This window comes from Ahaetulla prasina, chromosome 17 (assembly GCF_028640845.1).
Source record: "Ahaetulla prasina isolate Xishuangbanna chromosome 17, ASM2864084v1, whole genome shotgun sequence".
NCBI lineage: Eukaryota > Metazoa > Chordata > Lepidosauria > Squamata > Colubridae > Ahaetulla > Ahaetulla prasina.
Window position 1 is genome coordinate 5,704,008 of NC_080555.1, and position 23,501 is coordinate 5,727,508.

General features: G+C 47.4%; 1 protein-coding gene across 3 annotated transcripts in view; it reads left to right on the top strand.

Moving 5' to 3' along the window:
- The window catches only part of MACROD1 (mono-ADP ribosylhydrolase 1), a 236,417-nt gene extending 213,357 nt beyond the window's left edge, over positions 1-23,060 (top strand). The window contains exons 5-11 of one of the 3 annotated variants that reach the window (XM_058159922.1): positions 7,476-7,592; positions 18,515-18,636; positions 19,985-20,015; positions 20,099-20,172; positions 20,740-20,821; positions 21,100-21,132; positions 22,878-23,060. In XM_058159922.1, coding sequence (XP_058015905.1) covers positions 7,476-7,592; positions 18,515-18,636; positions 19,985-20,015; positions 20,099-20,172; positions 20,740-20,821; positions 21,100-21,104 — 431 coding nt within the window. In that variant the 3' untranslated portion in view covers positions 21,105-21,132; positions 22,878-23,060. The remainder of the gene's footprint in view (positions 1-7,475; positions 7,593-18,514; positions 18,637-19,984; positions 20,016-20,098; positions 20,173-20,739; positions 20,822-21,099; positions 21,133-22,877) is intronic. The other 2 variants (XM_058159921.1, XM_058159920.1) reach the window with 2 other exon arrangements.
- Positions 23,061-23,501: the final 441 nt, after the last annotated feature.

Consider the following 23,501-nt stretch of genomic DNA (forward strand, 5'->3'; position numbering starts at 1 on the left):
CTTTCTTCTTTCTTTCTTTCACTCTCTTTCTCCTTCCTTCCCCTCCCTTCCTCCCTCCCTCTCCTCCTCCTCCTCTTCTTCTATTGCTTCTCATCCTCCTCTTCCCTCTCCTCTTTCTCCTCTTTCTGTTTCCTTCTTTCTTCCTCCCTCCCTCCCTCCCTCTCCTCTCCTTTTTCTTTCTCTCTTTCTTTTCTTTTTTCTTCCTTCTTCCCTGCTCTGCCTCCCTGCACCTACAACTCAATGCTTTTCTAAGCCGTTTTGCTGCTTGTGCTACGCAGCTTCATGAACCGCGGCAATAAATTTCACTGCTCTATGCAACAAGCTTATAAATTATTTTTTTTCCCTTTTTCAGCAAGTGCATCCAGTTTACCACCAGCTTTTGTATTCTTCTCCTCACTTTTATAGGCCTCGTAAAATAAAGTAAAAAAAAAGAAAAGTGAAATGAAATGAATGCATAAGAGATGCTTGAGGAAATGGGGATAGACTTCCAGATCTTGGCTCCTTGGCCATCTTATTAAAGTTTTCTTAGGGTCTTGGGGGCCTGTTCTGAGCCATCAGCTGGGAAAGAGAAGCTTCATCAGGTGTACAAGGATGGTGGGATGGAAGGAGGAGAAAGGGAGGGGGAGGGGGGAGGAGGAAAAGAGGGAGAAGGAGAAGAAGGAGGAAAAGAGGGAGAAAGAGAAATAGGAGGAGGGGTAGAGGGAGAGGGAGTAGGAGTAGGAGAAATAAGAGGAGGAGAGGGAGGAGAGGAAGAGAAGAGGAGAGGAAAAGAGGAGAAGAGGGAGAAGGAGAAAGATAAATAGGAGGGGGAGAGGGACAAAGAGGAGGAGAAATAGGAGGAGGAGAGGGAGAAAGAGGAAGAGAAGTGGGAGAAGGAGAAAGAGAAATAGGAGAAGAGGAGAGGGACAAGAGGAGGAGAAATAGGAGGAGAGAGGGAGAGGAAGAGAAGTGGGAGAAGGAGAAGAGGAGAGGAGAAGAAGAGAAGAGGAAGAAGAGGAGGAGGAGAGGAGAAATAGGAGAAGAGGGAGAAGGGAAAAGGAAATAGGAGGAGAAGAGGGAGGAAGAGGAAGAGACGAGAGAGAAGTAGAAGTAGAAGAAGGAGAAATAGAAGAAGGAGAGGGAGAAGGGAAAAAAAGAAATAGGAGGAGAAGAGGGAGAGGGAGGAAGAGGAAGAGAAGAGGGAGAGGGAAAAAGAGGAGGAGAGGGAGAAGGAGAAAGATAAATAGGAGGGGGAGAGGGACAAAGAGGAGGAGAAATAGGAGGAGGAGAGGGAGAAAGAGGAAGAGAAGTGGGAGAAGGAGAAGAGGGAGAGGGAGAAAGAAGAGAAGAGGAAGAAAGAGGAGGAAAAGAAGGAGAAGGAGAAATAGGAGAAGAGGGAGAAGGGAAAAAGGAAATAGAAGGAGAAGAGGGAGGAAGAGGAAGAGAAGAGAGAGTAAAAGTAGAAGAAGGAGAGGGAGAAGGGGAAAAAAGAAATAGGAGGAGAAGAGGGAGAGGGAGGGAGAGGAAGAGAAGAGGGAAAAGGAGAAATAGGAGGTTCCAAAGGGACCGTGGCTTTGCAGAAGGCCCGAAAAATCAAACCACCCACCGCCTCCATTCTGCAATCTTGGGGCCCTTTGCTTCTCCCCCTATCAATCCCTGGGGTTGCCTTTGCGAAGCAGGGAATGGCGGTGCCAATCCTCACCCCCCCCTTCCTCCCTTCCCCTCACCCCTTGGCCCCTTGGCCCAACGCTGGCCTTCATGCAGACCTGCTCCAAACACCCTGCTTGCATTTTTCTTTTGGCTTGCTCTTCCTTTCTGAAACTGCAAAAAAAAAAAAAGGTTTAAAACAACTAAAATGCAAGAGTCTCCAAGGGCTTTTTGGGTGCCGGGGGGGTCTAATGGGGCCGAGCCACGCAGAATCTTAGCGTAAGGGCACATGGTGTCTCTCTGCGTTAGAGTCTTCAGTGACAAGGGCACCTTTTGGCTCGCAGCCGGATGAGGGGAGGCACGGAGGAATCGTGATCCTCAGCAAATCCTTCCCGAAGAATTGGTGAATAATATTTCCAGTTTTGTCACATTGGGGGGGGGGGGGGGGAAGGAGAGAAAGTGGGACATTTACGATCCGGAGGCCCAAATTCCAGCGAACTGGATTTCCTTCTTGACCTTAGCTTGCTCAGGGATGGATTTGCGTTTTTTGCCACGCTTGGAGGGAAAATACTACACACCGTGTAGTATTAGTCTGTAATATTGGAGGGAAAATACTACACACCATGTAGTATTAGTCTGTAGTATTGGAGGGAAAATACTACACACCATGTAGTATTAGTCTGTAGTATTGGAGGGAAAATACTACACACCGTGTAGTATTAGTCAGGAAGCCCCAATTTTCAGAAACGCATGCATTAGGAAAACAAATATGCCCCCCCCAAAAAAAGTACTGCAGACGAAACGCACACAAGACACGTACGGGGTTTTCCGGCTGGCTTTTAAAATAGAATAGAATAGAATAGAATTTTATTGGCCAAGTGTGATTGGACACACAAGGAATTTGTCTTGGTGCATATGCTCTCAGTGTTACATAAAAGAAAAGATACGTTCATCAAGGTACAACATTTACAACACAATTGATGGTCAATATATCAATATAAATCATAAGGATTGCCAGTAACGTTATAGTCATACAGTCATAAGTGGAAAGAGATTGGTGATGGGAACTATGAAACGATTAATAGTAGTGCAGATTCAGTAAATAGTCTGACAGTGTTGAGGGAATTATTTGTTTAGCAGAGTGATGGCCTTCGGGAAAAAACTGTTCTTGTGTCTAGTTGTTCTGGTGTGCAGTGCTCTATAGCGTCGTTTTGAGGGTAGGAGTTGAAACAGTTTATGTCCAGGATGCGAGGGATCTGCAAATATTTTCACGGCCCTCTTCTTGATTCGTGCAGTATACAGGTCCTCAATGGAAGGCAAGTTGGTAGCAATTATTTTTCTGCAGTTCTAATTATCCTCTGAAGTCTGTGTTTTTCTTGTTGGGTTGCAGAACCGAACCAGACAGTTATAGAGGTGCAAATGACAGACTCAATAATTCCTCTGTAGAATTGGATCAGCAGCTCCTTGGGCAGTTTGAGCTTACTGAGTTGGCGCAGAAAGAACATTCTTTGTTGTCCTTTTTAATGATGTTTTTGATGTTAGCTGTCCATTTGAGATCTTGCGATATGATAGAACCCAGAAATTTGAAGGTTTCTACTGTTAATACTGTGTTGTCAAGTATTGTGAGAGGTGGAAGTATGGAAGGGTTTTCCTAAAGTCTACCACCATTTCTACGGTTTTGAGTGTGTTCAGTTCCAGATTGTTTTGGTTGCACCACAAGGCTAGTCGTTCGACCTCTCGTCTATATGCGGATTCGTCATTGTCTCGAATGAGACCAATCACTGTTGTGTCATCTGCGAACTTCAGTAGCTTAACAAATGGATCATTGGAGATGCAGTCATTGGTATACAGAGAGAAGAGAAGTGGGAGAGCACACAGCCTTGGGGGCCCTGTGCTAATTGTACAGGTATTTGATGTGATCTTGCTTAGCTTCACCTGCTGCTTCCTGTTTGTTAGGAAGCTTGTGATCCACTTACAAGTCTGTTCCGGTACCTGTAGCTGGTTTAGCTTAGTTAGAAGAATGTCTGGAATGATGGTATTGAATGCTGAACTAGAGTCTACAAAAAGGACCCTTGCATAGGTCTTTGGAGACTCAAGATGTTGTAGGATGTAGTGCAGAGCCATATTAACAGCATCATCTGTTGATCTATTTGCTCGGTATGCAAATTGCAAGGGGTCTAAGAGCGGATTCGTGATGGTTTTCAGGTAGGAAAGCACTAGCCTTTCAAAGGTTTTCATGACTACAGATGTTAGAGCAACTGGTCTGTAGTCATTCAGTTCCTTGATGGTGGGCTTCTTCGGCACTGGGATGATGGTAGAGCGTTTGAAGCAAGAAGGAACATAGCACATCTCTAGTGATTTATTGAAAATATGGGTGAAGAAGGGGGCCAATTGGTCAGCACAGACTTTTAAGCAAGAAGGAGTTATCTTGTCTGGGCCTGGAGCTTTTCCTGGCTTTTGTCTGTGAAATAGGTCCTGTACTTCCTTTTCTGTGATCACTAGGGGTTGTGAACCCAATGAAATGGGGTCAGTTGTAGGAGGCTTGGCTGTTGTTGGTGTGTCTGAGATGGGGTTGTGGAGATAGGTGGCTGTAGTTTCCTTTCAAACCTGCAGTAAAACTCATTCAGGTCATCTGCCAGTTGTTGATTACCTTCAGCCTGGGAAGGAGGTTTGCCATAGCCGGTAATATTTTTAAGAGTTTTCCACATGTTTGCTGGTTCATTTGCTGAAAATTGATTCTTTAGCTTTTCAGAGTAGCTTCTTTTTGCTGCTCTTATCTCCCTTGTTAGTGCATTTCTGGCCTGATTGTACAGCATTTTATCACCTTTTCTGTAGGCTTCCTCTTTGGAATAAAAATAAAAATAAAATATTTTAAAAAATATATATATATTATCCACAATTGGTAAAATAAAAATAAAAAGGAAGAATCTTGATGGGCGGCATTATTCAGACAGCCAAAAAAATAAAAATCAAAAATCAAAAATCAATCAAGATATCCAGCAGCACCTTGGATAGCACCAGATGTGTTAAAAAATACTTTGGAGCCAAAAATGCTTTCTTCTTCTTCTTCTTTCTTCTTCTTCTTCTTCTTCTTCTTCTTCTTCTTCTTCTTCTTCTTCTTCTTCTTCTTCTTCTTCTTCTTCTTCTTCTTCTTCTTCTTCTTCTTCTTCTTCTTCTTCTTCTTCTTCTTCTTCTTCTTCTTCTTCTTCCTCTTCTTCCTCCTCCTCCTCCTCCTCCTTCTTCTTCTTGAGGGAGCTGATCCCTCAAGAAAATCTTTCTCTACCCTCTTGCCCATCATTTAAAAAACAATGATTAGATTGCAGTTGATCGTTTTAAATTTTTTTTTTTAAAAGGGAGGGTTTTATTGCCCCGCCTCTCCTCTGTCACCTATGATTTGGATAAAAGCCCCAGCCATGGGGTGTCAAGGCGAAAGGAAATAGATATTCACGTAAATATAAAATGTTATTTAATATTATTTAAATGTTATTTAAATATTACTGAAACTTGTTTAAAAAGAAAGGTTTACTGATTTAAATATGTACTTAAGCGTTGTTTGAATGCTTAAATAGAAAGGTTTACTATGTAAATGTTACTTAAACACCGTTGAACTGCTGAATTAGAAATATTTACTTAAGTACCGAAATGCTCGACTTACAGCCACAGTTGAGCTCAAAATTTCCATTGCTAAGCAGGGCAGCTGTTAAGTGAGTTTTGCCCATTTTACGACCTTTCTTTGTTGCAGTCGTTAAGCGAGCCATGCAGTCGTTAAGCGAATCGGGCTTGTCTCATTGCCTTTGCTTGTCAGAAGCTGCTTGGGAAGGTCATGGATGACAATCAAATTATCCTGATCTACTGCAACCGTCATAAATACACTGGTTAGGATGTTGAAGAGCCCCGAGTTCAGATCTGGGGTTGAACCCCAATCTGCTTCACTTGGCTTTTTATGTGAACCCCTGAATTGATTGATCCCCAGAATTCAGCCAGGATCCCCTCCCTTTTTATAATGATGGGGGCTGAGCCAACCTGCTCTAAAACAAACCCACCATCTCCCTACCTCTCCGGCCTTTATCGACTCCCCTCGGAAAACAACTGGTAAAATATTGTTTTATGGATTAGCAGATGGACTGCGAATGAGCTAATAATGGACTTTGCTGATCAATGAGGTTCTGTAATGGCTGGAGAGCACGGAGCCAATCAGATCAGCAGTTCCACATCAGCTTGTCTTCCTCTCCTTCCTTTCCTCCCTTTTTCCTTTCCTTCCTTCCCTTCTTCTCTCTTCCACTCCTTCCTTCCCTCTCCTTCCTTTCCTCCCGCATTGTCCTTCCTTCTGTCCTTTTCTCCCCCCTTTTTCCTTTCCTTTCTTTCTTCCTTCCTTTCTCTCTCTCCCTCCCCATTGTCCTTCCCTCCCTCCCTCCCCATTGTCCTTCCTTCCTTCCTTCCTTCCTTCCTTCCTTCCTTCCTTCCTTCCTTCCTTCCTTCCTTCCTTCCCTTCTTCTCTTCCTCGCCTTCCTTTCCTCCCTCCTTTTTCCTTTCCTTCCTTTCTTCCTTCCTTACTCCCTCCCCCATTGTCCTTCCTTTCCTTCCTTCCTTCCTTCCCTCCCCTCCCTCCCTCCATTCTCCTTCCCTCCCGCCGTCCCTCCTTTTCCAGCCCTGCAAAAAGCCAAAATATGCTCAATGAAGCCGATCCGTTTGAGCCCCTCGTCTAGTCAGGAGCTGGCGCTGAGAACTTCCCAAAGGAGGGCAAGCTGGTTGTGACTCCTTCCTGCGATTTTATTTCAATCCTTTTTGCCATCTTCTTCACTGAGGTACACTGCCCCTGAACCTGCAGGTTCCACAGCGGGCCGGTGGTGACTGTTTCCTCTGATTTTTATTTTAATCTTTTTGCCATCTTCTTCACTGAGGTACACTACTCCTGAATCAGCAGGTTCCACCACGAGCTGGTTGTTACGCTCTTTCTTGTTTTGTCACACATCCAGCCAGATCTGCAGGCTGGATTTGACAGCTATTAAGGTAGCATCCGAGGACATCGGCAGTTCCAAGTAAAGTGGGTTTTTTTGGGTTTTGTTTTTTTTTTGCAAAATCAGGATATTCAGATCTAATAAGTTCAAAATTTCCATGTATCTAGGCAGCCCTTTCGGTATCGCTCCAAGGGCTCCTATTACTATTGGTCTAACCATTGCTTTCTTCCTCCACAGTCGCTCAGCTTCAATTTGCAAGTTGCGATATTTCGTTTTTGTTTTTTTCCTGGCTTTTTCTCTTCAATTCGTGCATCACCTGATATTGTAATGTTATTATTATTATTATTTACTTTATTCATTAAACATGAAACTCAGTCAACTGAACATTCAAAAAGGCATCACAAATACCATTGACTGGTGCTGATGGTTGATACGGGTTGCTGCCAGCATCCTACGTATCAACCAAGTACCTTCTTAAGATGTACGATGTTCCAAGTAACGCAGTGTTTTGCAGTTCCACTGGTGCTATTGCAGGAAGCTGCAATTTGTTGATGTATCCTATAAAATTCTTGGACATGGTACCGAGTGCCTCGATGACAATGGGTATCACTGTGACATGTTTCATCCATAGCCGTGTAGTTTCGATGGCCAGGTCGCAATATTTCATGATTTTTTTTCCAGTTCTTTTTCTTCGACTCTGGCGTCTCCTGGTACCGCAATGTCAATAAATTGTACATTTCGGTTATCGACAACTGTGATATCTGGTGTGTTGTGTTCCAAATGATGATCCGTTTGTATTCTAAAGTCCCACAAGATCTTCATCTTCTCTGCTGTTGTTGTTGTTGTTGTTATTTTGATGATGTGTGTGTGTTTGTTTCATTCCTTTCACAGTAGACGGATGCATCCATCGCGCTGCAGGACCTTTGCTGAAAGAGGAATGCCGGAGCCTGAACGGTTGCGAGACCGGAAAAGCGAAGATCTCCTGTGGGTACCGTCTCCCAGCTAGATGTGAGTAAATGCAACTTGCCAACTGGCAAATCGTTGAAGCCGATTCATTGAATTCTGTCAGAGGGAGAAAAAAGGGTTCAAAGAAAGGGCAGGGGAAAACTCAGGAGTTTTGAAGCCCATCCCTACAAGGAAGACTCTGAGAATCAGATTAAAGCTCAGAAAATCATTTTTTAAAATCTCTCCATGCAAGATGTTAAAGACGCTTTGATTGACAGCCAAGCAGGAAAGCAGATCACATACCCAATTTACTGAATCATGCAGAGTTGAGAATGGTTGCGTTGAAACTGACCGGAGCCGGAAAAATGTTTTTTTCACTTTGCTCCATGGCCCTGCCCTCCTTCTGCCCAGTAATGAAATTGGCTAGGTTAGGGTCAGAGGTCACACACATTTCCTCATGTCCCTGTCCATTTTCTTCCTCTGTTTTGTCAGCTCTCTGATGCCACTGACAGTGCAGGCGCGTGGCCTTGTCAGTTTCACTGGATTAGGTATGCTAGTGCGCAGCATCAGGATTCATGTCAGTTTCCCAGCTTTCTTCTAAAGCAGCACAGGATAAATTGCAAAAAAAGGGAAGATCGTTTTAGACTGCAATTAATGTCACCCAAACCTGGGTGTTTTATGACCCACGGGATACATATCCCTAATTCCTCCAAATTCAGGGTGATGGAGAGATCTAAAACTGGCATCACTTGTCAGTAAAACGGAGTTTCTTTATGATTCAGGTAGCCCTCACCTGTTCTGTCTCCTTCCCCACTTCGGATTAACGAGCTGGCCTTCAGCCAGTGGATTCATAGCTCTTATCAGTCCTGGCAGAGAAATCGCAGCTGCCTGCCAAAGTTCAAACAAATGACTCACGTAGCAAGACTTTCAGCTCTTTTTGAAACGGTTCAGCTAAACTTTTGCTTCCCGTGGAGTGAGAGCAGTCCCCAAGCTCCTTATATATCCTGTGGGGGTGGGGCTCCTGCCCCACCCTTCCTTTTGATGACGCCGCCTAATCTTCTGAATCAAGCCAAGCTTGATTATTATTATTATCAGCTGGGTCTGAAGGCGTAGCCTGGGGAAGGGAGGAATCAGGGGATGACGGCCTCATTACGTCCTCCGACTGGTCTGGTTCTGGCTCCTGGAGCCGAGCCAAAGGAATCGGTGCTCCCAAGGTAAGACTTACCGGCCCTTCCCCCTCACTCTCAGAGTCACTTTCGGGCATGGGGCCAGGTTCGGGGGCTGGAGTCACAACACAACCGCTACAAAAAAACAGTTCATGAAATTGGGTCAGTCAGGTGGGTACCTCGTTTTACAAACATGATGGGCAGGCTCCATGACGGTCATAAGTCGAGGACTACCTGTGCACAGGGGATAGGGTCTTCCCTCCAAATGGGGCTCCCTTCTAAAACAAACTAGATTTGGCCCCGCGTCCAACATTCTTGAGTTAAAATATTGTCGTGCCTCCGGCAAATTGTAATGTGATCCAAATGAAGCCCCCTCCCCAAGCGGGGGGCCAAAGGAATATATATATATTTTAAAAAGGCGAAGGGAATATTTTCTGCCTCTGCCGTCCCCTTTCCGAAGAGCGGTGGGGTGGGGAGGGTGGGGGAAATTGGCCTTTTCTCTGTCTTCGAAGTCGTTTGCTTAATTCTTAATAAAAAGGAATTAAGCAAATGAGGCGGTTGCGTATTAATCAGAGGCTCGTAAATACAGCTCGGAGTTCATCAGCCACTAAGTGAGCAAGGGAGGGGGGGCATCTTTGTTGGGAAAACAAGAAAGAACTCGGGGCATCATCGTAGATGGATGAGAAATAAGAAAAATGACTGGATTTGCTTTTGGGCCTGTCGCGTTCTGCCAATTCTCACCAAAGCGCCTCTGGATGGGCCTTTTCCCCGGCAATGCCAAATCGGAAGTGGGGGGGGGTCCTTCAGAGATTCTCTAGGCCACCCTCTTGCTCAGGGCAGGGTCGTGCCGGGATTTTTCGGGGTTAGAAAATTGATCCGGGCAGCCCAAAATATTTGGAAACGTGTAAGTCACATTGAAGACTGTGATTTCAATTGTCTGCAGGTTTAACCGGGGTGTTAAACAGTTCCGAAGCTGCACTTTTTGATGGAGTTATTTTTTTAGAGAAATAATAATAATAGTAATAAAAAGAACAGAAGGAAAAGGATGGTGCTAGAAAGAGCTGTAAACCCCACCCCACCCCATCCCCCAAATGCCATGGGGCAGCAGGTCCTGCCTGAGTTTGCATTTGCAACATTTGGGCTTTTGCAAATCCTGCCCTCAACTTTTCCTGCCCTCCATCCAAACAAGGGGGGGCAACCGGATGCCATCTAGATGAGAAGGAAGGTCCCTGCCAAGCCTCGGTTCTCTAAAGCGGGCACAGGAAGCCCGATCTTGCAAGGAAGGACCTGCCCGCCCCCCTGCACCCCCACACCCCCCAGCAAAGGTCCTTCTCTGCCCCTCACCCCCTCGGCGGCAGCTCCACGCCGGTCTCTCTGGCGGCCTTCCACATTCCAGGCACGTCCCTGAAGGTGCTTAACATGCAACGGAGGCAGGAACCGTTTCCTCTGGCAGCAGCTTCAAGTCACCCTGCCCTCTTGCCTTGCCAGGGAGAGAGAGAGGGGGGGGGGCTGAAGGAGAAGACAAGAGGAGGGGGGGACGGGCGATTTGGGGGAGTTGAGCACCTGTCTTTCCAAACGGAGCATCTCTTCTGGCAGGGCGGGTGGGCAGCGGTCAAAGGGGACACACACACACTCCGGGAAACCAGAAAGGGGTTGAAGGAACCCCTTCAACCTGGTGGCTCAGCCGGGAGCTCAAGGTTGACTCGGTCTTCCTTCCTTCCTGCCTTCCTTCCTTCCTTCCTTCCTTCCTTCCTTCCTTCCTTCCTTCCATCCATCCATCCATCCATCATTCATTCATTCCTTTCTTCCTGCCTGCCTGCCTGCCTGCCTGCCTGCCTGCCTGCCTTCCTGCCTTCCTGCCTTCCATCCATCATTCATTCATTCCTTTCTTCCTGCCTGCCTGCCTGCCTGCCTGCCTGCCTGCCTGCCTTCCTGCCTTCCTGCCTTCCATCCATCATTCATTCATTCCTTTCTTCCTGCCTGCCTGCCTGCCTGCCTTCCTTCCTTCCTCCCTCCCTGTGGTTAGAATGCAGCATTGCAGGCTAATTCTGCCCACAGTTGGCAGTTTGATTCTGACCGGCTCCAGGTTGACTCAGTCCTCCTTCCTTCCTTCCTTCCTTCCTTCCTTCCTTCCTTCCTTCCTTCCTTCCTTCCTTCCTTCCTTCCATCATTCATTCATTCATTCATTCCTTTCTTCCTGCCTACCTGCCTGCCTTCCTTCCTTCCTCCCTCCCTGTGGTTAGAATGCAGCATTGCAGGCTAATTCTGCCCACAGTTGGCAGTTTGATTCTGACCGGCTCAAGGTTGACTCAGTCCTCCTTCCTTCCTTCCTTCCTTCCTTCCTTCCTTCCCTCCCTCCCTCCCTCTCTCCCTCCCTCTCTGTGGTTAGAGTGGAGCATTGCAGGCTAATTCTGCCCACAGCCGGGAGTTCGATCCTGACCGGCTCAAAATTGACTCAGCCTTCCGTCCTTCTGAGGTGGGTAAAACAAGGACCCAGATTGTTGGTGGGGCAAGAGACTGACTCTGTAAACTGCTTAAGAGAGAACCGTGAAGCACTGTATATTTATTTATCACACTTTTTTATTTATTTATTTATCACACTTTTATACCTTCTCCGAAGACTCAGTGCTTGCTGAGTGCTGTTGCTTGTGGGTTTTGCTACATGAGAGTCAGGCCGGTCAAGTGGCGAAGATGCTAGCCTAGAAACCCAGAGACTCTGAATTCTAGTTCCGCCTTAGGTGCGAAAGCGTTAATTCGGGGGTGGGGGGGTGGGGGGTCCCAAAGGCGCTTCTCCAAAAGGCGGCTGGACTTTCTTGTACTTTTTCCCCCCCCTTGAAAACGTTTCGCTTCTCATCCAAGGAGCTTCTTCAAACCGAAAAAGTCCCGTTGCCTCTTGGAGAAGCAGCTGCAGGACAACCTGACCTGGATGATCAAGGATGGCTATAATTGGGGGGGGGGGGAGGATTTGATCAGATGTTGGAGGTATTTGGTCTCCCTGCACGCAACCTCTGACCTGCTTTCCTGCGGGTCCTAGAACAAAGCAGAATAACAGAGTTGGAAGGGACTTTGGAGGTCATCTAGTCCAACCCCGCCCCCGCCCCCGCCACGCAAGCAGAACTGGCCTCGTTGCTTCATAGCCAAAGCAGCAACAGACCGAACGCAATCACGTGTGGTTCACCGGCACGTATGACTCAGGACACGTGTCTTTCCATGGATGGAGGAAATCCAAGTGTGGCCGAGTGGCTAACCCAGGTTAGGTTGTGTGAACTAAGGAAGTCAGTGGGGGAAGCTTGGATTCGCTTAACAACAGAACCAGCACCCCCCAGAGGGATCACTGGGTCTGTGAAACCCATGTTGTCACACAGCCCCCCCCCAATTTAGAGACCCCCCCCAAGATGCCTGGGGATGCTCCCTGGCTTTTCAAACAATGGTAGCCAGAGGGAACTCGGCTACAAGAGCCCACTTCATCCCCTGGCCTGGGCTTCGCCTTCCTCTCAACGCAGAATATCTGGGGATTATGGGCCCTGTAGTACAAACGGCCACAATGCCTGGCTGGGAGGTTGGTCAAGATACCCTCCCCCCATCTACCCCCCCCCAGCTGCAGGGAGGGAAGGGAGACGCAGAGGGGCAGTGAAGGCCGGCTGGGCTGGGGGACGATGGTGGCTCTTCCTTGTGTTCCCCCCTCCTCTTCTAGCAGCCCCTTCCTCACCACTAGGGGGAAAAAAAAGACCGTCCCATGCCCGTTATGAGTTTTATCTCCCTATTCCAGGTGAGCGATGGAAGAATTATCCACAGGTGCACCAGGCAGACAAAAGGAAAGAGCAAAGAACTGGGGTGGGGGGGGGGAGAGGAAGAGGAGGGAAGAGATGCAAAGAGGAATAATAAACAGGGCTGCAAAGTTGCCCTGTTTTTGTTTTTTTAAATTCCTTAAAAAACGAGCTCTTCTCGCTTGCTTTCACCCCTCCTTCTGCAATGCTTCCCCCACATCAAAGGGCGGCAGAGTGTGTCGTGTGTGTGTGTTGTGTGTGCGCGCAGAGATGGGGCTTGGTCCCTTTGATTGGCATCAATGAGCAACGGAGAGATCCTTAGGAGGTGGAGGGAGGGAGGGAGGGGCTGGGCTGGCTCTCTCTCCTCTCCTGGTGTTTGCTTGGGTGATGCTGTTTTACAGGTGAGACGAAAGGAGGGATGGATGGCAGGGATGCTAGGACCACACCGGTCCAGAGCCACGCCCGTCCAGAGCCACGCCCCTAGTGGGCGGAGCCAGATCCCAGGGGGGAGGGGAAGTCGAGAGGGGGGGTGGAAGGGGCTCCCTTGAGCCTTCCTTCGCCACCCCCCACGCCTTCCTCCGGCTAAAACCATGGTTATTCCAAGAGAGCATCACAGCTTAGGCAAAACCCTGGGTTGTCCATCGGGAGGGGCGCAGGGACCCTCCCGATGGACGATCCGAAAAGTGGGGGGGGGAGGAGGCCAAAAAAGACCCCTCCCCGCTTGGAAAGACCCTTCCCGCCCCTCTGGCTTCGCCCCCCTCTCTTCTCCCCCCCCATCCAGAAATGCGCCCGAGAAGGGGGAAGCTGAAGACCCGACCGGGCGGGGGGGGGGGCTGCAAAGGCGGCGACCCCTTCCAGTCGGTAATTGGCAGGGGCGACGTCCAGGGCAAGCGGAGCTGGCATTTGGGGCGGGGGGCGGGAGGGCGAGATGGATGGGGGGGGTTAATTAACAGGCAGGAGATGCCGGGAGGGGAGGACAAGCAGCGCCCCCTCCCCGTCCCCCCTGCCAAATATGGGGCTGGGGCAGAGGCGCCCCCCCCCTTTTGATGATGATCCGAGGAGGGGCTCGCTAGTTGATGGGGGGGCGAGAAGTTGTGGTACCCTCAGAAGCCCCCCCTCCCATTGCTCTCCACAAAAATGCACCTTAAGGCCAGGAGGGTTTTTTTGGGGGGGGGGTCTTAGGATGTTCCCTAAATGCTCCAGAAAGCCTTTCAACACTTCCTTCTCTCCGTCCTTCCCCCCCCTTTTCCTCTTTTCATTCCTCTCTTTTATTTTCCTTCCTTTTTTCTTTCATTTATTTTCCTTCCTTCCCTCCTTTTTCTTCTTTCATTCCTCATTTCTTTTCCTTCCTTCCTTCCTCCATTTCTTTTCCTTCCTTCCCTTTTTCTTCTTTCATTTATTTTCCTTCCTTCCTTTCCTTCCTTCCTTTTCATTTCTTTTCCTTCCTTCCCTTTTTCTTCTTTCATTCCTCATTTATTTTCTTTCCTTCCTCCCTCCCTCCCTTCCTTTCATTTATTTTCCTTCCTTCCCACTTTTTCTTTTCCTTCCTTCTTCCCCCCCCTTTTCTTCCTTCCCACCTATTAATCTTTTCCTTCCTTCCTTCTTCTTGCCTCCCTCCTTTTCTTTCTTTCCTTCTTTCCTTGTTTTTCTATCCACTCTTTTTATACCTGCTTGCAGGAAACACCCACTGTTATCCACCTGGCTTCAGTGGGCCTCAGGAAGGCTGGCAGGTGTAATCCCAGGTTAAAAAGCCAGGCTTTTGGGACCTTGGGGAAGAGAGAGATTGTGTTGTGCCACACACACACACACACAGAGCCAGAAAAAGGGTTGAGAAACCCAATGATGGGGGCTGGCCTGTCACCCAAAAGAGCTGGGGGTGGGGATCAGATGCTTGTTAACATATACATATTGTAAGGCGTGATTTGGTTTATCAGATAAACCACAACAGACAGACCCAACATGCTAAGCCACAAAGCCATGTTTGGAAACCGCGGCAGCTCAATTCACACAACTGGTTAAAAACACACATGCAGATGCTTTAAAGGGGGGGAGGGAGGACTTCAGCCCCCCTTTGCCCAGCTGATGGGCAGAAAAATGCACTTTGGACTTGCTCAGGAGCACAGTCATCCAATTTAACATTGCCATTTTTGGTGTGTGAATATGTGCTGGGACCGGAGCCCTTATGGCAATGAAAACTTTAAATACTTGTTTTTGAGAAGCATTTTCATTTTTAACTCCTTGCTGGATTTTTCCCCCCTCCCTCTCTCTCCAGCTGCTGCCTCTCGGCTTCTTTGCCCCCCTCCCTGCCTTGTAATTGAATTTCACGCCAGGCTGCCTGCCTGCTCTGCTCCCCACCCCCACCCGTGACAGTTTCGGCTGCTAATTTCTTTCTTTCTTTCTTTTTCTCCTGTCTCTTTTCGACAAGAAGAGTGAAGGGGTTTTTCCCTTTCTTCTCCCCCCCCACCGCTCTTGCAGCAGCCACAGCAATCCATGAGATTAAATCGATTTGCTTGCAAATAACAGACTAACAAGGCAGATTTTTTTAAAAAAATTGGATATATTTCCCCCCCCCCTTTTAAAAATACCGTTGCTTTGAACGAACATCAGACTCAGCCTGCAGGAGTCCTTCAGAAGGCTGCCCCGAAGGTCATAATTTTTCCAAGAGAGAACGACCAGAGCCCCTTCCCATGTCCCCCCCCCGCTTTCCCTCCCTCCCCATATCACAAAAGAGCTACAGACACAAACTTTTGAGCGTGTGTTTTTTTTCCAAGCACACCCAAACTGGAACTCTCCACTCCCTTTTTCAAAAGTTGCTGCGTCTGTGGGCGTTCAACCCTTCGTGGTTCATTGACGGTTCGGCCCGAATTCAGGAGTTGGGCTAAAAATCTATTTTTATCAATCACAACAGCTTGATTTACACACTCACCTGGGTCTTGTCGCAATATATATACACGTTAAGTTGAATCCAGAGAGGCTTCAAGAGTTTATAAATTAGGCTTTTACGGCTTGGAGGCGCCGTTAACCCATTTTCCGTGCGTTTATTATGCAACCAGCCGGCTGGGAGCTCTTGGCAATTCTGCAGGATCCGTGGCAACTCCCAGTGGTTTTACCTGGCCTGGCTCTGCTTAACCCCCCAAAAGCTTCAGGAAAAGTTGGTGGCCTTGGTTTCCTTTTACCGCTAACTCTTCCTGGTGAATTTTTCCTGCATGACATGGCCAAAGTAAGTTAGATTGTCCTTTTGCGATTTTTTTTTTTTTTTTTGCCTTGTGACAAATCTGGATTTTACACTCAAGGACTTTAGTGTCCAAGGAATACGCAGGAATCTTTCCAGCACCCCCACTCAGTTTTTTTCTCCCAAACTGAGACTAAATCAGGGACACCTATTAGGACGCCCCCCCTCTCAGGTGAGACAAGAGTGCCTTTAGCTATGCCCCCCCCCTCTTTTCTTCCCCTGCCCAGCCTGGGCAAGAGCTGCCAGCCCTGGCTTGGGAAGATGGGCAACCACGTCAGCGTGTAAACACTGGGCAGAGAGGTCCAGCTGCTCGGACAGACACCTGGAGGGGGCCTAACCCTAGCCCCTTGCCTGATCAGCCCCCCTTCCCCCCTCCCATGGCATCAGCCCAGCTCCCCACAGCGAAGGCAACTGAGGCCCATGGTAGGCAGGACATGGGCAAATAGCCCCAGCTGCTTTCCTACCTCCCAGGAAAGGGATTGTTTAGCTCAATAGCACCCCCTGGTGACCCCAGCCGGCCTTCGCGCCCTGAGCCTGATCAGCAACTTCTTAGGAGGCAACAGGAAGGCAGTCGAGATTTTGGGGGAGCTCGGTCTCTTTCCCCCCCATCCCATCCCCCCCCCCAACTTGCCTTGATAACTCCTTCACCATTTGCAAAGCCACTTCACCTGTGCTTTTTGCTGGGCTACTCTGGGGTCCCTGAAGGAGAGGAATATGCCAGTAAAAGAGGTCTATCTAATCTTTCTATCTACCTACCTACCATCTATTTTTCTACCTATCTATCTACCAGTATTATCTATCTACCTACTATCTATCTATCTATCTATCTATCTATCTATCTATCTATCTATCTATCTATCTACCTATCTACCTACCATCTATCTACCTACCTACCAGTATTATCTATCTACCTACTATCTATCTATCTATCTATCTATCTATCTATCTATCTATCTATCTATCTATCTATCTATCTATCTATCATCTACCTACCATCTATGATCTACCTACCTACCTATCATCTATCTACCAACCTACCTATCTATCTACCTACCAGTATTATCTATCTACCTACTATCTATCTATCTATCTATCTATCTATCTATCTATCTATCTATCTATCTATCATCTACCTACCTATCTACCTACTATCTACCTACCTATCATCTATCTACCTACCTATCTATCTATCTATCTATCTATCTATCTATCTATCTATCTATCTATCTATCTATCTATCTATCATCTACCTATCTACCTACCTACTATCTACCTATCTATCATCTATCTATCTATCTATCTATCTATCTATCTATCTATCTATCTATCTATCTATCTATCATCTACCTATCTACCTACCTACTATCTACCTATCTATCATCTATCTATCTATCTATCTATCTATCTATCTATCTATCTATCTATCTATCTATCTATCTATCATCTACCTATCTACCTACCTACTATCTACCTATCTATCATCTATCTATCTATCTATCTATCTATCTATCTATCTATCTATCTATCTATCTATCTATCTATCTATTCTATATATAATACATATATTTGCAGATGCTTCCTTAAGTATCGTGCAGCAAGAATTAGGTCCCTGAAAGGGGAAGACAAGAACTCTTCCCTCCCATGTAGAATATGTATGATGCATGCATGACCGATGCTGACTCTGCCCAGTTTCAAACCATTTATAACAGATTGCGAGAGAGCATTGCTTTTTTTTTTTTTTTAAATCTATTTAATCCAAAGGAACGTTCTTTGGGCTTTTTTTTTTTTTTGGTCTTTGGAGGCTCAAGCTAAAGAGAGAGAGGGATTGACTCCTCGAATCAGAAAAAGGAGTTTCCAGAAACTCTTGAAAAAAGAAAAAGAAAATTTGGGAAAAGGAAAAGGAGAGCCAGGGATGAGCCAAGTTCCTAATGATCGGTTCCTCTATCTTGCCATGCCAAAAGGAGCCAAAAGGGAACGACAATCATTCCGAGGCTGGATTATGTAAACTTCATTTTCACAAAAGGGGACATTTATATATATAAATATATATATGTTTTCTGAGGTTTTCACGGGTGTTTGTATGTAGGTCTTTGGTTGTTCGGGTTTTCTCCCGTGTAAAATTGGAAGTGTCTTGCCGACGTTTCGACGTTGCTCCCAGAAGCACGAAGCTGAAGCCTGAAGATGACGAATGAGACTTCGTCAAAACGTCGCCAAGACACTTCCAATTTTACATGGGAGAAAACCCAAACAACCAAAGACCTAAATATATATATATATATATATATTTGTTTTCTGAGGTTTTCACGGGTGTTTGTATATAGGTCTTTGGTTGTTCGGGTTTTCTCCCGTGTAAAATTGGAAGTGTCTTGGTGAACAACCAAAGACATATATATATATATATATATATATATATATATATATATATATATGTATGTATGTATGTATGTATGTATGTATGTATGTATGTATGTATGTATGTATATATGTATATATGTATATATGTATATGTATATAGCTGGATAAGTGGGTGGCTAAGTGGACGCCGAATGGAAGGGGTCCAAGAACGGCTACATGAAAGCAGGATAGATGGTTGTGGATTAGGGGAGGGGGAAACACCCCCACAGGCTATGGAGCAAATTATTTGAAAGCTCTCAATTGCTAATTTGTAAAAGTATTTCAAGTATATCGCAAAGTCGGTTTGGCTCTGCTCCACAGAGGGGGAGGGGGGAGCAGTGCTGCTCTCACCCAGCTCTCTGAGCAAGTTAGGGAGGGGGGAGATTTCGGGACCGCTTCTAGCGACACCCCACTTTTGCCTTCCAGTTGTGATTCACACAGTGGGGCCCATCGCCCAGGGGCAGCCCAGTTCCTCGCAGCAGACGGAACTCGCCGACTGCTACAAGAACAGCTTGAAACTCGCCCTGGACAACAAGCTGCAAACTGTGGTGAGTAGACCAAGGAGGGCCTGGAAGCCTGAGGGCGGGTCACCTTGTGGTCCCTCCATCTCTCTTCCGCAGCACTAACAGCAATACCCGCTCGTCCCTCGAGCTGGAGACGATGGGAGCCGGAGTCCATAACGCGTGGAGGTCATGCCTCATTGAACGCTACTTAAAAATGGATGAATGGGACCAGCGTTAATCTGTCTATCTGGCTACAATGAAGAGGGTGGACTTCAACTCCCAGAATTCCCCAGCCAGTAGGGGCTTCTGGGAGTTGAAGTCCACATCTCTTTTAAAGTAGCGAAACACGGATCTAATTCATCTATTTCTAAGTTTTGCCGGCAGTGAGAACCATCCACCCGTGGAAGAGAAGTTGCCTTCGGAAGTTGTGGGAGCTTCATCCCTGGAAGCTTTCAAGGAGAGACCGGATGGTGTAAGGTCTCCTGCTTAGGCAGGGGGGTTGGACTAGATGACCTACAAGGTCCCTTCCAACTCTGTTCATCTGTAATTTGAACTTACCTTGGCAGGTAAGCAGCCAATTGGATTTGTTCCCAGGCTCAACCTTCTGCTCTATTCACGTCTGGGGCAGAAACACAGAATAATATTTACCGGCTGACAGTCTCCAACTTGAGACATGTTGGGGAAGACCAGAAGTGAGGAAAGGGGAAGGGAGATAGACTCTCTAGCTACAGCTAAAGGGCCAACTGGGGTTTGAGATATCAGTTCCAGAGATGCTCCCAAATTTTTCCAGATGAGCAGTTTAACATCAGTCCATCTGGCACCATTGATGGATGAGAGACAGACCCAGGGGCTTTTCAGCAAAGGTTTGAGGAAGCTCCGCTTCGTTCCCTTCAGAGGCACCGACTTACGACCCACGAGGCCCAGCCAGCTTCGGATACTGTAATCCAACGCGTTTGCAGAATAACAGAGTTGGACGGGACCCTTGGAGGTCTTCTAGTCCAACCCCCTGCTCGAGGAGGAGACCCTGAGGAAAACACCCTCCAAAACACCGTGGGGGTGGGGGGGTGGAGAGATTACAAGGGAAGGACGGGAAGAATTTACATATTTCAACCGATCCGAGACCAACTCAACGTTGCTGCGAGTTTTGACTCGAAGGATTTCTGGGTATGTTATCAATTTATTGTCCCCGCCTGCACAAGATGCATTTAATCCACCTCATCCCCTTTGGAAGAAAAGAAAAGAAAAGAAGAAAAGAAAAGAAAAGAAAAAGGATTTATCCCTTTTCTCATCTTTGCATGAGAGAGAAAAGTTTTAAGCAAAACCTGGGACCATTTTGTAGCCGAGTGAAGCCCCATCCTTAACCACCTCTCTTCATATTTCTCTCTGCTTACAGGCCTTTCCCTGCATTTCCACCGGGGTCTTTGGTAAGTACCAAGGCAGGAAAGAGAGAAAGGTGGGCGAAAGGTAACTCCCTAGAGATTCAGCAGCTTCCCACGTTCTCCCACAGGCTACCCCAATGACGCTGCAGCAGAGGTGGTTCTCAACACATTACACATTTGGCTAGAAGATCACAAGGACAAGGTACTACAGGTTGGCCCATGGTTGGATCTGGAAAAAAACAGTTTACCTCTGAGCAAAGACACAATATTAGCTTCTCAGCCAAGGCCTGGCCTTTGCAGGACGTACTGTAGGATGGGAAGGGCGGGGGGGAATTCTTTTAAAGGGATTATATAAACCCAGGCAAAGCCCTATTGCAAAGTTTGGAGTGGTGCTTTTAGTTAAATAGAAATTGTCCTCCACTTACAACCATCGGTTTAGTGACAAAAAGTTAAAAGCCAACAGTGAAAAACATGACTTACCTGTGTTAGAAATCACTTCTAAGAGATTAATTAGGGATGGACCAGACACAACTCTTGAGAAATTATTTTTAAAAAAACTGCTTGGCGTAAGTAGCGCTACCCCTAACACCGAAGGCAAAAAGTTGTAAATCTAACCCAAACGCTAATTTGAGATGGTATCTTTAAACTTGAATTGGTGCCAGTTGCAAGCAATGCATGAAGGTGCCCCCCCCCATTTTGAAAATGCCATCCACCTCGCTCCCCTCCACCAACTTCCTTCTCCTGCTAACCGTGGTTGTGTCTTGGCCAGGTTGAGCGACTGATCATCTGCGTTTTCCTGGAAAAGGACGATGAAATTTATAAGGAGAAGCTGCCCAAGTTTTTTCCTATCGGTGAGTCACTGCTTGGGGCCTCTGTCTAGATCAGTGTTTTCCAACCCGGGTAACTTTAAGACGCGTGAACTTCAACTCCCAGAATTCCCCAGCCAGTTTGCTTTGAGTTGGGTGGACTTCAACTCCCAGAATTCCTCAGCCAGCCATGCTGGCTGGAGAATTCTGGAAGTCCACTCGTCTTAAAGTTGCCTGGGTTGAGAAACAGAGATTTATCTGGGCGGTGAAAGGACAATCAATGGCTTTCTTGGGAACCATCATCTCCCTCCTCTCGTTTCCAGCCTGACCCTCACACTTCCCATGCTCCGAAAGCGGTAAGCATTTCCCAGCATGGTGTGCTAAAGTGCAATCCTGGGAAACGCATGTTTGTGATTCGGCCCTAACCGTTTCTTAGCCTGGTTTTTCGCTCACTAAAACTTGTGTTTCCCCTGGCCCAAGTTGGGAAGATACAGAAGGCCCCCCACAAAGGGATCGCCTTCTGGGCTGCAGGGGTAGTCCTCGGCCTTATTCGTTTAGTGGCCGAAGCTACGAGACTGGAAAAAAGGCACTTACCATTGGTCCTCGCACTTATGACCATTGCAGCATCCCCAGAGACGGGATCAAAATTTGGATGCTTGACAACCGGTGTGTATTTACCACGGTTGTAGCATCTCAGGGTCCTTGCGATTAAAAGTCGGCAATTGGTTCGTGTTTATGACGGTTGGGCCGTCCAGGAGTCATTGTGATCCCTCCCCCTTTTGTGACCTTATGACAAGCACGGTCAGATTCGCTTAATAACCGCACGATTCTCTTAACGGCTGCAGCGATTTCCTTAACACGGCCAAACAAACAAAAAATTTGTAAAGTTGGACACGACTCGTTTTACAACCGCCTTGTTTAGCAATGGACATTCTAGACCCCACTGTATAATCAAGACCATACGAAGTCATACCAAAGACCAGTCTGTCTTTTCTCCTTTTATGCACAACCAATGACAAGAGAAATTCGACAGGAGCAAAATAAAACTCCCAGAGGTTTTCGGTCAGTTACGGCATCTTCCGTTTTATTAAAAGATGCAGAGAATTTTAGCCTTTCTGGGTTGGACTCTCCTCACCTCCCAGACGAATGCGGATTTTTTCATCTTCCACGCCACAAAGCCAGGCTCTCCAACTTGCCTTAGATTCAGCCCCCCTGGCAGGAAGGGTTAAAAAAAAAAAAGGCAAGTAACAGGGAGCAGCAAAGAACAGGAATGAACAAATCAGAATATGGCCTCATTAAGGGGGACAACATTCCCACCTTTGGGTAAAGTAAGCAAGGGTGGGCTGCTGTGGGTTCGGGAGAACCTCTAGCCAAGATTCTGTGCCGTTCAGAGAACCCCTAAATCCCACTCTTGGCCGGCCCTGCCTACCCCGCCCCGCCCCTCCCCGGAGTCCCCACGCAGCCTGTTTTCGATGCAGGTAAGTGCAGGGTGCGTGCGGAGGCTCAGGGAGGGCAAAAAATGGGCCTACCAGAAGTTTGGCCTGTTTCCAGCCTCCAGAGGGCCTCCAGAGCCTGGGGAGGCTGTTTTCACCCTCCTGGAGGCTCGAGAAAAGCCTCCGTAGCCCGGGGAGGGCAAAAATGCCCTCCCCCCCCACATGCCATGGTGCAGAAGGCCACCATGGCCACGCCTACCCAGCAACTGGGCAGAGAACCCCTTGCTGAAGTTTTTGAAGCCCACCCCTGAAAGTGAGTAACAGGCCTAGAATCATCTCAGCAAAGTCAGAAAACAACAAATTTTAAGAAGAGGAGGACTAGAACAATCAACAGTTGGTCGTAATTCTCTCCGCCCTATGCAAACACAGGTAAAAGTTTAACGCCGGCTTTAAGTTTATTCATGTGTATGCTGCCCACCTCACTCTGAAAACAGACTCTTCGCACACATTGTCTTTCTCCATCGCTGAAGACAGGACGTGTTCCCACCTTGCCCGCCTCCCCCCTAAAAGGTGCCACACAGACCCCCACGGTGGTTCTTGGCAACCGGGGCTCACACGGTTTGTCGGAAAATGGCCGGCAACTCTTACCCCTAAATCCTTCTTCCCAGCAGATCCCTGTGAGGAACCTCTGTCCTCAAAGCTCTGAAGTGGCTTCCTGCAAATCCGGCTGCTGCCTCTGCAGAAGGAGACGCCGGATCTTTTCCGAGGGGCCAAAGCTAGAAGACAACACCCACCCAGCTTCCCTCAGGCGCCATCGGCCGCAATTCCAGAATAAAAAATGGCAAAGATGATCCAGTTGTGCCAGAGAAGCCTGGTGGATGGATGGTGGAGGGAGGCGGGTGAGTAGAAGTGGGACTCGAATTTCATGTGAAAAACACACACACACAGAATTACATCTGCCTACCCAGAGGTGGAATTCAGCCGGTTTGTGCCAGTTCGTACCGGTTCACCTGAACCGGTAGTGGAAATCGCGGGTGAATTCACCCGCTCGCTCCAGTCTTATGCTCTCCTACTTAGGCACATTTTTTAGCTGCGTGCTAGCTGCGCGCAAGCACAGCGCATGCGTGGAAGGCCGCAGGCATGCGTGGAGGTGGCGAGCACAGCACATGCGTGGAAGGCTGTGCACACGCTCACATTTGTGAACCGGCAGGTAAGTGAATACCATCTCTGCGCCTACCTACTTGATCCACGCCTCCTGGTCTATCCTGACTTATATTTAAGCTACTGAGAGT